Source organism: Oncorhynchus kisutch, linkage group LG10 (genome assembly GCF_002021735.2).
Source record: "Oncorhynchus kisutch isolate 150728-3 linkage group LG10, Okis_V2, whole genome shotgun sequence".
Classification (NCBI taxonomy): domain Eukaryota; kingdom Metazoa; phylum Chordata; class Actinopteri; order Salmoniformes; family Salmonidae; genus Oncorhynchus; species Oncorhynchus kisutch.
This window is the reverse complement of record NC_034183.2, coordinates 13,409,153-13,424,246: the sequence shown is the minus strand read 5'-3', so window position 1 is coordinate 13,424,246 and position 15,094 is coordinate 13,409,153. Positions and strand designations below refer to the sequence as shown.

At 41.1% G+C, this 15,094-nt stretch overlaps 1 protein-coding gene across 1 annotated transcript in view; it reads right to left on the bottom strand.

Moving 5' to 3' along the window:
- Positions 1-15,094, bottom strand: part of LOC109897772 (metabotropic glutamate receptor 8) — a 197,432-nt gene that overhangs the window by 27,048 nt on the left and 155,290 nt on the right. Inside the window, exon 7 of the mRNA XM_031833147.1 lies at positions 3,562-3,762. Coding sequence (XP_031689007.1) covers positions 3,562-3,762 — 201 coding nt within the window. The remainder of the gene's footprint in view (positions 1-3,561; positions 3,763-15,094) is intronic.

The window sequence follows — 15,094 nt, the reverse complement described above, 5'->3', positions numbered from 1 at the left end:
ATAAATGACTGTATGTTCTGAGCTGAAGAGAGACAGGGACATATAAATGACTGTATGTTCTGAGCTGAAGAGAGACAGGGACATATAAATGACTGTATGTTCTGAGCTGAAGAGAGAGGGGGACATATAAATGACTGTATGTTCTGAGCTGAAGAGAGACAGGGACATATAAATGACTGTATGTTCTGAGCTGAAGAGAGAGGGGGACATATAAATGACTGTATGTTCTGAGCTGTATCTGTGAATTATCAGTCTAGCACACGTGATAAAAACACAATAGGAAGAGAAAGACAATCCTATCTGACAAATAGTTACTTTATGGTGAATTAACTATGTAGTTCTAAGTAATGAAATGAAGTATGAAACAATCTTAGCTTAGAAACAATTAAGAACCTCAGAGTTAGATTGGTGATGTGTGGTTGTGCTGGTGGTGATAAATGCCTGATGTTATTCATCCCATTGATGAAGACGGCAGAGCTGAATCAGAAGTACTGAGCTTTTCCTTACCCCTTAAAGGCAAAAGACTCCCAATAATTTTTTCATTGGAGTTTGTTAGTGAAGAGTCAGACTATTGGGTCTTGAAGTGTCCCTAAAAGTAGTTTTTGACAGCCGTGGAGCTTATTAATCGTGGATTCACTCTCTGAAGCAGTAATCCAAGCCATGGAAGTGACAAATAATAATCAAACCATGAATTACAGACTGAAACAGTTCGTGGGGGATCGAAGAAGGATGCCGGATTGGCGCACATTCAAAACATCTGTTCTAACAAAGTGGATATTGGTCAAATCAGCCATGATTGATATATTGTAACAGGCCCACAATGTGGTTATTAAAGTCAGATGTTGATATATTTGTCTGTTTTCATGTAGAACATTTAGAAGTTGTCCTTTTTCAGGTTTAGAAGAAGTAACTGCTAAATGCTAACTCCCATTTGTATGAGCTGGTAGCGTAGCTAGCGTACAGAAATCGGTGGTGGTAGTCAAAGTAGTTTTTACCTGTAATGCAGTTGATTGGTGATGATGACATAAACATATATTGGGGTTGACATCCATATAAGCATTATACTCTGATTTTTACCTCAACATAGTGTGAAATACACAAATAAACAATATCCTAATTGTAGGCACCTTTTTATGGGGGAAATGAGGAGATTTGGGATCTTTCCCCCACGCATTTCCATGGCATTTCCATTCTTTTGGTCGAGTTTGATTGACCTCTTTACTGCATGTATAAGCCAACAATTATTGTGATACTGAATGAATACCAATTTGTTTTATTGAACCCGAGACAATACTCATGATAAGAATTAGAACACAGAGACTGTGTGAATCTCTAGTATAGCTGACAGAGATCTATCTATGGCTACCCTCAAAGAAGACCCATCTTGACCGATGACCAAGACTGTGAAAATAGGTAGAACAAGATGAGAGGAGAAACTGTACGAGTCAGGAGAAGAGAAGGAGAGTGGAGAGTGAAGAGAGAAAAGCAGAGGAGAGTGAAGAGAGAAGAGCAGAGGAGGAGAGTGAATAGAGAAGGGGCAGAGGAGAGTGAAGAGAGAAGAGCAGAGGAGGAGAGTGAAGAGAGAAGAGCAGAGGAGGAGAGTGAAGAGAGACGAGCAGAGGAGGAGAGTGGAGAGAGAAGAGCAGAGGAGGAGAGTGAAGAGAGAAGAGCAGAGGAGGAGAGTGAAGAGAGAAGAGCAGAGGAGGAGAGTGAAGAGAGAAGAGCAGAGGAGAGTGAAGAGAGAAGAGCAGAGGAGGAGAGTGAAGAGAGAAGGGCAGAGGAGGAGAGTGGAGAGAGAAGAGCGGAGGAGGAGAGTGAAGAGAGAAGAGCAGAGGAGGAGAGTGAAGAGAGAAGAGCAGAGGAGGAGAGTGAAGAGAGAAGAGCAGAGGAGAGTGAAGAGAGAAGAGCAGAGGAGGAGAGTGAAGAGAGAAGAGCAGAGGAGGAGAGTGAAGAGAGAAGAGCAGAGGAGGAGAGTGAGGAGAGAAGAGCAGAGGAGGAAAGTGAAGAGAGAAGAGCGGAGGAGGAGAGTGAAGAGAGAAGAGCAGAGGAGGAGAGTGAAGAGAGAAGAGCAGAGGAGGAGAGTGAAGAAAGAAGAGCAGAGGAGAGTGAAGAGAGAAGAGCAGAGGAGGAGAGTGAAGAGAGAAGAGCAGAGGAGGAGAGTGAAGAGAGAAGGGCAGAGGAGGAGAGTGAAGAGAGAAGACCAGAGGAGGAGAGTGAAGAGAGAAGGGCAGAGGAGGAGAGTGGAGAGAGAAAAGCAGAGGAGGAGAGTGAAGAGAGAAGAGCAGAGGAGAAGAGTGAAGAGAGAAGCACAGAGTCAATTTTTTTAACTAGGCAAGTCAGTTAAGAACAAATTATTATTTTCAATGACGGCCTAGGGACAGTGGGTTAACTGCCTCGTTCAGGGGCAGAACAACAGATTTGTACCTTGTCAGCTCGGAGATTTGATCTTAAAACTTTTTGGTCACTAGTCCAATGAACTAACCACTAGGCTACCTGCTGAGAGTGAAGAGAGAAGAGCAGAGGAGAGTGAAGAGAGAAGAGCAGAGTAGGAGAGAGAAGAGAGAAGAGCAGAGGAGGAGAGTGAAGAGAGAAGAGCAGAGTAGGAGAGAGAAGAGAGAAGAGCAGAGGAGGAGAGTGAAGAGAGAAGAGCAGAGTAGGAGAGAGAAGAGCAGAGGAGGAGAGTGAAGAGAGAAGAGCAGAGTAGGAGAGAGAAGAGAGAAGAGCAGAGTAGGAGAGAGAAGAGAGAAGAGCAGAGTAGGAGAGAGAAGAGAGAAGAGCAGAGTAGGAGAGAGAAGAGAGAAGAGCAGAGTAGGAGAGAGAAGAGAGAAGAGCAGAGGAGGAGAGAGAAGAGCAGAGGAGGAGAGAGAAAAGCAGAAGAGGAGAGTGAAGAGAGAAGAGCAGAGGAGGAAAGTGAAGAGGGGCGGCAGGTAGCCTCGATCTAGGTTGCTAGATCGAATCCCCGAGCTGACAAGGTAAAAATCTGTCGTTCTGCCCCTGAACAAGGCAGTTAACCCACTGTTCCTAGGCCGTTATTGAAAATAAGAATTTGTTCTTGACTGACTTGCCTAGTTAAATAAAGAAGAGGAGAGGGCATTTATTAGGAGAGGGCATTTTATTAGTGTTTTGGTTAATCATGTCACATGACCTGGATCTTACGCTTTATTTTAGTAAGCCTTTTCCAGAAATGAGAATTAGACAAACAATTAAAGCAATTGCCTGAGGATGGTGCTGGATAATTTGATGAAAAAGTAAGGTCATGTGACATGATTAACCAAAACACAGTATTGGAGAAATGAAGAGGTCAAGGCTGAGAGATGAATAAATGATCAGGTGCTTGAGGAGGGGGAATTGCAGTAATGAATGAAGTGTCTGTAGAGGGTATAATGACAATGAAACAGAAACAAAGGAGTGAGACAATAATGGAAATGTAGGGGAAGGTTCCATAACAATCATATGGTAATGTAATGAGGAAGAATGAAAGTTGGAAAAGTGTATGCCACATGATGATAATGATGAAGATGATAACAGTGATGGTGATGATGTGTTGAAAAGGGTCCTTACCATTGAAGTTTACTGCCCTAATAAAGGTCAGTAGCTCCTTGCCGTCAATGTTGGCCATGCGTGGACACAGGCCTGGGTACCCTGAGCAGAGCTCCCGGTGCATTCGGTGTAGGGCGTGGGCCATGGCATATACAGCATCCATCACAAACTGTACCTTCCCCTCCTGTTCATAGGTTGAGTCACGGCCCACCTTCTCCAGTCCTGGACAAGAGGAGAACAACAGTAAGATAAATGCCGCTGTTCAATAGACAGTTCTGTCGTTGACTGTCAAATTGTCCAGTGTTCGGCAGTTGTACTGAGTAGGTGTGAATTGAAGAATAAGGCAGTCAATACTTAAGACTCCCACGTTCGTAATCTATTCAATATGAATATCCCTGACTTTTTCACACAGTCCTTGTATGAATGATTACATCTCACAGTTTAATATAACATGTCACAATACATACATATCACAATGTAACTGTCAACCATTTTCACTTTAGGCACATGCAGACAGCACTAGCATTTCAAATAATATTTTGTATCCTACTGTATGTATGCTTGTAATTAAGAGGACGTCAGACCGACTGGAAACAAAATAATTCACCTTTTTGATTACATTGATTTCAATTCCCATTCTCTACAAGCAGCAGTTAAGTAATGTACATGACCCACTGCAAATCATTATGTTTCAGGTGTCTACTAGTGAATAGAATAGTGAAAAAAAACAGCCATTGTTATGTTTCTCAAACTTTCCTTCAGATTCCTCTGGCAACAAACAGAGAAAAGAAGTTTAAAGAAAGTGTGTGGTGAACTATCTGGTCGAGCAAGCCCTCATTCAAGGATCTTGACATCTTTGCATTAATAGGCCCTTGTAAATGAAATTCAATGAAATTTGATAGCAGCTCTTGGTGTGACAGATCTGTCTGAAAGGGAGGCATTTGGCACAGCAGGAAAGACTGATTACTTGTCTGTAGACCCAGCATGATTGGAGCATGACTTGCACGGTTCATACTCAAATTGAAAGATGTTGCTGCTCAGTAGTCACGATTGTAGGTAAGGGCCAGTATTTCCTTGTCATAAGAAAACTATGTGGCATGTCAGATGTGAAGACGTATTCAAATGTACATTTAATCACGACTACCTGACAGCAAGGTGTGGGGCAGTTGTCCAGTTTACTAAACATGCTGTATCAGACAAATAGGGTTTGGACAAAGTCCATATTTTCCATAACTGGTTTGATGTGCTATAACTTACTTCTGTAGGAAACTTTGTTTTGTAGGAAACTTAGTTCTATATGAATCAGTATGCACATACTGAACTTGCACTGTCCAAGTTTGCTAATCATTAGTTTGCCTTGAGGGAATTACTCCAGAACACCTGAATCATTAGTACTAATCTACGTAAGTATGAGCAATTTGAGACATCTGCAAATTACCCTGGAAAATGAAAAGGTCTACATAATATATCACACTGCTGCTGTAAAGAATGGGTCTCACATAAAAAAAACACTGAAAGATGATTTCGCATCACACAAGAGGGGTTAACTTAAAAAAACAGAATCCCCATCGTACAGCACGAGCAAAACAAACTTCATAAAACAGAATCCCCATCGTACAGCACCAGCAAAACAAACTTCATAAAACAGAATCCCCATCGTACAGCACCAGCAAAACAAACTTCATAAAACAGAATCCCCATCGTACAGCACCAGCAAAACAAACTTCATAAAACAGAATCCCCATCGTACAGCACCAGCAAAACAAACTTCATAAAACAGAATCCCCATCGTACAGCACCAGCAAAACAAACTTCATAAAACAGAATCCCCATCGTACAGCACCAGCAAAACAAACTTCATAAAACAGAATCCCCATCGTACAGCACCAGCAAAACAAACTTCATAAAACAGAATCCCCATCGTACAGCACCAGCAAAACAAACTTCATAAAACAGAATCCCCATCGTACAGCACCAGCAAAACAAACTTCATAAAACAGAATCCCCATCGTACAGCACCAGCAAAACAAACTTCATAAAACAGAATCCCCATCGTACAGCACCAGCAAAACAAACTTCATAAAACAGAATCCCCATCGTACAGCACCAGCAAAACAAACTTCATAAAACAGAATCCCCATCGTACAGCACCAGCAAAACAAACTTCATAAAACAGAATCCCCATCGTACAGCACCAGCAAAACAAACTTCATAAAACAGAATCCCCATCGTACAGCACCAGCAAAACAAACTTCATAAAACAGAATCCCCATCGTACAGCACCAGCAAAACAAACTTCATAAAACAGAATCCCCATCGTACAGCACCAGCAAAACAAACTTCATAAAACAGAATCCCCATCGTACAGCACCAGCAAAACAAACTTCATAAAACAGAATCCCCATCGTACAGCACCAGCAAAACAAACTTCATAAAACAGAATCCCCATCGTACAGCACCAGCAAAACAAACTTCATAAAACAGAATCCCCATCGTACAGCACCAGCAAAACAAACTTCATAAAACAGAATCCCCATCGTACAGCACCAGCAAAACAAACTTCATAAAACAGAATCGCACAGCACCAGCAAAACAAACTTCATAAAACAGAATCCCCATCGTACAGCACCAGAAAAACGTAAGCTTTATTCTAGGACACAGTTCACTAGACGAAGAGAAAACCTCACAGGGTGTATTTGCCTCTGTGTGTTTGGTAACGAGGCTAGCCGATAGTACACGGGAGATGAAATCCCTTTATCATATTGAATAATGTGCGGCAATACACAGACAACTTAATCACGGGTTCTGACGTTTCAATTAAACATCACTTACAAGGACACATTTAATTCCCTCTCAACATGACTGACTAGTTTCTGTTTCCCATTTTCTCTCATGCACAGGGGGGCATCACTATGTTTCAAATAGATTAGAAAATGAGATAAATGACAAACTAATTACAGAGATAGTCTTGTGTGATGAGATTAATCGAGGAAAAGACCAACAACTCCAACGTCAAGGCATATACGACACGTCTGGTCTGACAACCCTGAACATTACATGAATAGCTTATCGTTATACTCCCCATTGTTTATTGCTAACGTCAGAAATGTGTCAACGCGGCAATAATAATGATATGCTTCTAAGTCTGGCCTTGTCCTGCAAGATTTCTCTTTGTTATAGAATACACAGACAAACTAGGCAGACAAAATTGTAGGAAACATGCCCAGCCTTCATTAGTATGCACTAATCTCAACTCAAAAGGATAGAATTCTAGTCATGTACTTCTCATTACTAGAAATGAAACCAACTGCACCCCCACCTACTGTAGGTATAAAGGTCTATCTAGGATATAATTGACCAACTAGCCAGGTTGGGAAGAAACTTGAATTGAAAAAACAGTGAAGCTGAGTGAGATAGCATCTAAACCTGGCAGAAGGTGGAGTCAAAGGGTTGCAGCCATGCTCAGTCTGTGGCAAATCAATCGGTGAGACAGCAGCCTACCAAACAGGCTAAATGGCTATCCACACCAAGGCCGATAACTATAACGAGAGCTATAATGATCAATTATACATAACTATAAAACGTCAGCGAGCATCCACACTAGAGGAAAGTTTATGGTGTATCGTTCTACAGTAGCCTACATCTGTCAATCAATTAATCAAAGCATCCTACTGCACACTGTAGGGATGGTAATAAGGCAGTAATATAGACCATTCAGTGCTTCAGGGTGTGTTCAATGTCATAGTGACAATTGGCAATAATATTTCAATGTACAGTTGAAGTCGGAAGTTCACATACACCTGAGCCAAATACATTTAAACTCAGTTTGTCACAATTCCTGACATTTAATTCCCTGTCTTAGGTCAGGTAGGATCACCACTTTATTTTAAGAATGAGAAATGTCAGAATAAATAGTAGAGTGAATGATTTATTTCAGCTTTTATTTCTTTCATCATTCCCAGTGGGTCAGAAGTTTACATACACTCAATTAGTACTTGGTAGCATTGCCTTTAAATTGTTTAACTTGGGCCAAATGTTTCGGGTAGCCTTCCACAAACTTCCCACAATAAGTTGGGTGAATTTTGGCCCATTCCACCTGACAGAGCTAGTGTAACTGAGTCAGGTTTGTAGACCTCCTTGCTCCCACATGCTTTTTCAGTTCTGCCCACAAATTGTCTATAGTATTGAGGTCAGGGCTTTGTGATGGCCACTCCAGTACCTTGACTTTGTTGTCCTTAATTTTTCCACAATTTTGGAAGTATGCTTGGCGTCATTGTCCATTTGGAAGACCCATTTGCGATCAAGCATTAACCTGACTGATGTCTTGAGATGTTGCTTCAACATATCCATATAATTTTCCTTCCTCATGATACCATCTATTTTGTGAAGTGCACCAGTCCCTCCTGCATGAAAGCACCCCCACAACATGATGCCCCCACCCCCGTGATTCATGGTTGGGATGGTGTTCTTCAGCTTGCAAGCCTCCCCCTTTTTCCTCCAAACATAACGTTGGTCATTATGGCCAAACAGTTCTATTTTTGTTTAATCAGAACAGACGATATTTCTCCAAAAAGTACGATCTTTGTCCCCATGTGCAGTTGCAAACCGTAGTCTGGCATTTTTATGGCGGTTTTGGAGCAGTGGCTTCTTCCTTGCTGAGCGGCCTTTCAGGTTATGTCGATATAGGACTCGTTTTACTGTGGATATAGATACTTTTGTACCTGTTTCCTCCAGCATCTTCACAAGGTCCTTTGCTGTTGTTCTGTGATTGATTTGCACTTTTCGCACCAAAGTACGTTCATCTCTAGGAGACAGAACGTGTCTCCTTTCTGAGCTGTATGATGGCTGCGTGGTCCCATGGTGTTTATACTTGCGTAATATTGGTTGTACAGATGAATGTGGTACCTTAAGGCATTTGGAAATTACTCCCAAGGATGAACCAGACTTGTGGAGGTCCACAATTTTTTTCTGAGGTCTTTCTTTTCTTTTGATTTCCCCATGATGTCAAGCACAGAGGCACGGAGTTTGAAGGAAGCTCTTGAAATACATGCACAGGTACACCTCCAATTGACTCAAATGATGTCAATTAGCCAATCAGAAGCTTGTAAAGCCATGACATCATTTTCTGGAATTTTTCAAGCTGTTTAAAGGCACAGTCACCCTTGTGTATGGAAACTTCTGACCCACTGGAATTGCGATACAGTGAATTATAAGTGAAATAATCTGTCAGTTAACAATTGTTGGAAAAATTATCTGTGTCATGCACAAAGTAGATGTCCTAACCGACTTGTATTATGCACAAAGTAGATGTCCTAACCAACTTGTGTCATGCACAAAGTAGATGTCCTAACCGACTTGTGTCATGCACAAAGTAGATGTCCTAACCGACTTGCCAAAACTATAGTTTGTTAACTAACAAGACATTTGTGGAGTGGTTGAAAAACAGGTTTTAAGGACTCCAACCTAAGTCTATGCAAACTTGCCTTACCCTGTCACTTGTCTGCAAACTATTGTCTAGGCTGTAAAATGTAGGCTAATTTGAATAAAAGCTCAAACGTCCTGTTTTGAATGCATGTTTCATGCCAAAATAACTGCATAAAGCCTAGGCCTGATTATGCAGTTATGGGTGTATTCTCAACAGTTTACAAGGTCCAGAAAGGTATTAACAGGACTTTCAGATGCTGTATTTTGCCAGGATGTATCAGCGTTAACAGAAGCCAACACTGAGATGTTCTCTCTGTCATGGATCATCAGTCTCCCAAGTCGTCCTATAATTAATATGGCTGCCATTATTCTCACATGCCCAGTTATTTAGGAAAACGTCCCTCCTCTCCCCTCCGAGAGGATTTTCCTCGCGTACCTAGAACCTAGAACACTTCAATCGAACTAGTTTTTGATTGGTTGTTGATGTTGTATTGTTGGGGGGAAAGGGAAAAGGTTGCTCTGAAAGTGATCCTAACGATAACTACTGTTATCATTCTCTACGTCGTGTGGAAGCTGCTGTTCACTTGAATAGAACAACTTTTTTTTTTTTTTGTAGTGTTCTAGCTATCATTATAATTATTGTCCTTGTTGTGGATGGCCCTTAAGGCAGTGTTCAGCTTTTACTCAAAGTAATGTCTTCATTTTTCCTGATTGAGGTTGATGAGCTGTTGAGGTTAGAGTCATTATGAGTGAGCAGAGCAGCCACTGTGAGTAAGCACACAGACCATAATTAAAAAACATTTGTTGTGAAAAATTGAAAACTATTGAGCACAAAGCGAGAGTCTACACCTCAAATGGCCTCTCTATCTAATGCAAAATTGTCCTGAAACAATGTAATCAAGATAACACATCCCTGCTCATCACTGAGCATTGTCACTGGGTTGTGGAGCAACTTTTAAGATGATGTGAAGTTCACTCATTGCCATAGTCATTCACTTTCAAAATAAATCTATATTCTTATCTGGTCATGATTTACCGGTAGCTAGTATACGCAAGGCAACAACATGTTGCATGAAATAGATGTTTCAGTTGTCATTCTCTGGGTCAGAATGGAGAATGTGTCCTTTGGATGATTTGACCGAGGAACTAGGAGTGTAATATGATCTACTAATAACGGACATACAAATTTGGCCTAATCATTGAGAGAGGGGTCCAATTACTGAGCAGCCCATATGGCATGCCTGAGTGACATGGTTATGTTCTGATAAATCGTTCCATTCACATTGGCTATGCCAATGACTTTCTGTTTTCCCTCATTAAAAAATGTGATATTTAGAAAGGCTTTAAACTAACAAGCGTGCAATTACACGCTGGCCTAGACACTTTCGCTGCCACACACGACATGTGTGACATGTGTCTATTTGACGTGTGTCTATTTGACATGTGTCTATTTGATTTACAGCAGCCAACTACGACAGCTGAGAAGGAAGATGGGATTTGATTGGGGTTTTCCTTTTTGTGTCTGCATAGCTAATTTATACATTTCCAATTAACAATATATGCAAATCAGGCAGGGTATTTGCATATCCGGGTCAGATCACGCATTTTTTGGCAATGAGGAAGCAGCCCTAAGGAATTTGGCAGGACACTGGCACGACACTAAGCTTCTGTCCCCCTAATAAATATTCTGAAACTACCGGCACAAGTTATTTTCCGCTCTTATCTGGGTTCATTGTTTTTACGACTGCACTCTGTCCAAGATGTTGGGGCTAGATCAGAGATGTCCACTGCAGACGATCCATTTCCCACAACTGACCGTCTTACTTTACTGAGTGCCTATACAAGACCTAGAAAACATGTGAATATAAGGGTATCCATTCCAAAGCCTTAAAAGCCCTATCATTCTGTCCAATCCACTGAATGTAGACTGTTAATATCCAGTAGAAGGCAGGCTGACCAGGAGTATCTCCTCAAAGATATTGGCATGTGGCAGAACCTCTAAACATCACTACATTTCTTATGCTCTTCACTATTATAAACTATTTCGCTCTTGCTTCGCCATCACTTTCAAAGGAGAATGTCAAAGTGGGCCTTTGATACTAATGGCAACCTTGGGAAGATGTTTGGCGGAAGATAACACAGCCATTTAAGACTTTGAAGAAAACCCTGAACAAAAAGTGTCCTTTCCAAAAGGTTCTGTGCTCTTAGCCTCCATCTTCAGCCTCCAAAAGAAGGCGACTCCTCCCCTGACTTTCAGTCTGCTTTCAAATCAAGAAGCCAGGGCATTAGAGAGGGAAGATTTTTGTCAAGATCGCGTTTGATCGGGATATGTTTGGAATCAAGCTCATGAGAAAAGCAAAAGATGTCTCATCAAATGGGCAGGATGAAACGGATGCCAAGATTAAGCTTTCATGTGACTGCAAACCTCTTTCAGGGAATTTCTAAAGCATTATGTATTATGAATCTTTGAAGGGGAATTGAACAGTAGCAACCGTTTTGAAAAGAGGAGACAAATGGGTTACTTTGCTCAGCTGAGGTAAAGTGCAAGAAAGCAGAAGTCTTTAATCAAATATTTATAATCTAAGTCAAATTGACATCAGCCTGCTCTCTTTGTCTTAGGGCAGTCTGCACTGATTCAGGTCCTGTAGGTTGAACCTCTTACCAGTCTTGTTCATGGTTACTTTTCTATGCTTACTTATTGGTTAAAAAATGAGAGTGTGTAAGTATACTGCAAAAAGTAACTCGTACTTTTTGGAGAAATTAAGAAGTGGTTGTGCCGTGAACATTTCAAGCTCAAGTGTGTCTGTTGCGTAATAGGGAAAGTGGAACTGAAAGATGTGATTCAGCTGTGGCCGAAAACAAGGTCAAATACTCCATGGCATTGTTGTCATGACAATCGTGTTGGACACTTGTTACTGTAAATAGTAAGCCTACCTGTATTTATGGAATATTTAATTGTTTCTTTTGACTATGTGCTCATTACTAGCCAGTGGAAAAGATTATGACATTCACAGTAGGGACAAAGTTGGGGAGGAGGAGAAAAACTCAGTAATTGATTTCCTCATTCAGTTTCATTTGCTTGGGTGGGTGGTAGGAGGGTATAATTAAGTTATTGGATTGCTTTTAAAAAAGGGACACACTTATCTGGTGGGAAATGAGGTGCTTAGATGTATGGACTGTAAACATGTCTACAGCTCAACAAATGCCATGATGGAATGCAAACACTGTGCCCTCTGACCTCGGGTCGTTGTGTCTGTAAGATATTTCATTATCTTAATTAATTACAATTAATGACTGTGGCCCTTCAAGACCACCCCCATAGAGCCATAGAGCATGTTCTAATTTTTCCTCAAGTGATTCTCAAATGGGGTGTTTACCCCTAACTTGCTGTGATTTATAGACCAAATGGGATGTTTACCCCTAACTTGCTGTGATTTATAGACCAAATGGGGTGTTTACCCCTAACTTGCTGTGATTTATAGACCAAATGGGGTGTTTACCCCTAACTTGCTGTGATTTATAGACCAAATGGGGTGTTTACCCCTAACTTGCTGTGATTTATAGACCAAATGGGGTGTTTACCCCTAACTTGCTGTGATTTATAGACCAAATGGGGTGTTTACCCCTAACTTGCTGTGATTTATAGACCAAATGGGGTGTTTACCCCTAACTTGCTGTGATTTATAGACCAAATGGGGTGTTTACCCCTAACTTACTGTGATTTATAGACCAAATGGGGTGTTTACCCCTAACTTGCTGTGATTTATAGACCAAATGGGGTGTTTACCCCTAACTTACTGTGATTTATAGACCAAATGGGGTGTTTACCCCTAACTTGCTGTGATTTATAGACCAAATGGTGTGTTTACCCCTAACTTGCTGTGATTTATAGACCAAATGGGGTGTTTACCCCTAACTTGCTGTGATTCATAGACCAAATGGGGTGTTTACCCCTAACTTGCTGTGATTTATAGACCAAATGGGGTGTTTACCCCTAACTTGCTGTGATTTATAGACCAAATAGGGTGTTTACCCCTAACTTACTGTGATTTATAGACCAAATGGGGTGTTTACCCCTAACTTGCTGTGATTTATAGACCAAATGGTGTGTTTACCCCTAACTTGCTGTGATTTATAGACCAAATGGGGTGTTTACCCCTAACTTGCTGTGATTTATAGACCAAATGGGGTGTTTACCCCTAACTTGCTGTGATTCATAGACCAAATGGGGTGTTTACCCCTAACTTGCTGTGATTTATAGACCAAATGGGGTGTTTACCCCTAACTTGCAGTGATTTATAGACCAAATGGGGTGTTTACCCCTAACTTGCTGTGATTTATAGACCAAATGGGGTGTTTACCCCTAACTTACTGTGATTTATAGACCAAATGGGGTGTTTACCCCTAACTTACTGTGATTTATAGACCAAATGGTGTGTTTACCCCTAACTTGCTGTGATTTATAGACCAAATGGTGTGTTTACCCCTAACTTACTGTGATTTATAGACCAAATGGTGTGTTTACCCCTAACTTACTGTGATTTATAGACCAAATGGTGTGTTTACCCCTAACTTACTGTGATTTATAGACCAAATGGGGTGTTTACCCCTAACTTGCTGTGATTTATAGACCAAATGGGGTGTTTACCCCTAACTTGCTGTGATTTATAGACCAAATGGGGTGTTTACCCCTAACTTACTGTGATTTATAGACCAAATGGGGTGTTTACCCCTAACTTGCTGTGATTTATAGACCAAATGGGGTGTTTACCCCTAACTTGCTGTGATTTATAGACCAAATGGGGTGTTTACCCCTAACTTACTGTGATTTATAGACCAAATGGGGTGTTTACCCCTAACTTACTGTGATTTATAGACCAAATGGGGTGTTTACCCCTAACTTGCTGTGATTTATAGACCAAATGGTGTGTTTACCCCTAACTTACTGTGATTTATAGACCAAATGGTGTGTTTACCCCTAACTTACTGTGATTTATAGACCAAATGGTGTGTTTACCCCTAACTTACTGTGATTTATAGACCAAATGGGGTGTTTACCCCTAACTTACTGTGATTTATAGACCAAATGGTGTCTTTACCCCTAACTTGCTGTGATTTATAGACCAAATGGGGTGTTTACCCCTAACTTACTGTGATTTATAGACCAAATGGGGTGTTTACCCCTAACTTACTGTGATTTATAGACCAAATGGGGTGTTTACCCCTAACTTACTGTGATTTATAGACCAAATGGTGTGTTTACCCCTAACTTACTGTGATTTATAGACCAAATGGGGTGTTTACCCCTAACTTACTGTGATTTATAGACCAAATGGTGTGTTTACCCCTAACTTACTGTGATTTATAGACCAAATGGGGTGTTTACCCATAACTTACTGTGATTCAAATCAAATCAAATTTGATTTGTCACATACACATGGTAGAGATGCGAGTGTAGCGAAATGCTGATTCATAGACCAAATGGGGTGTTTACCCCTAACTTACTGTGATGTATTGACCAAATGGGGCATTTACCCCTAACTTACTGTGATTTATAGACCATTTATAGACCATTGTTACTTTACAACCTTATTCTAAAATGTATTAAATAATTTCCCCCCCTCATCAATCTACACACAATACCCTATGCAATAATACATTTAAATAAGGATTCAGACCCTTTACTCAGTACTTTGTTGAAGCACAGTTGGCAGCGATTACAGCCTCGAGTCTTCTTGGGTATGACGTTACAAGCTTGGCACACCTGTATTTGGGGAGTTTCTCCAATTCTTCTCTGCAGATCTTCTCAAGCTCTGTCAAGTCTCTCCAGAGATGTTGGATCGGGTTAATGTCCGGGCTCTGGCTGGGACACTCAAAGACATTTAGAGACTTGTCCCGAAGCCACTCCTGCATTGTCTTGGCTGTGTGCTTAGGGTCGTTGTCTGTTGGAAGGTGAAACTTCACCCCAGTATGAGGTATTCACGGATCTTTGCTCTGTTTATCTTTCCCTCCGTGCCATTGAAAAACATCCCCACAGCATGATGCTGCCACCGCCATGCTTCACCCTAGAGATGGTATTGGCCAGGTGGTGAGCGGTGCCTAGTTTCCTCCAGATGTGATGCTTGGCATT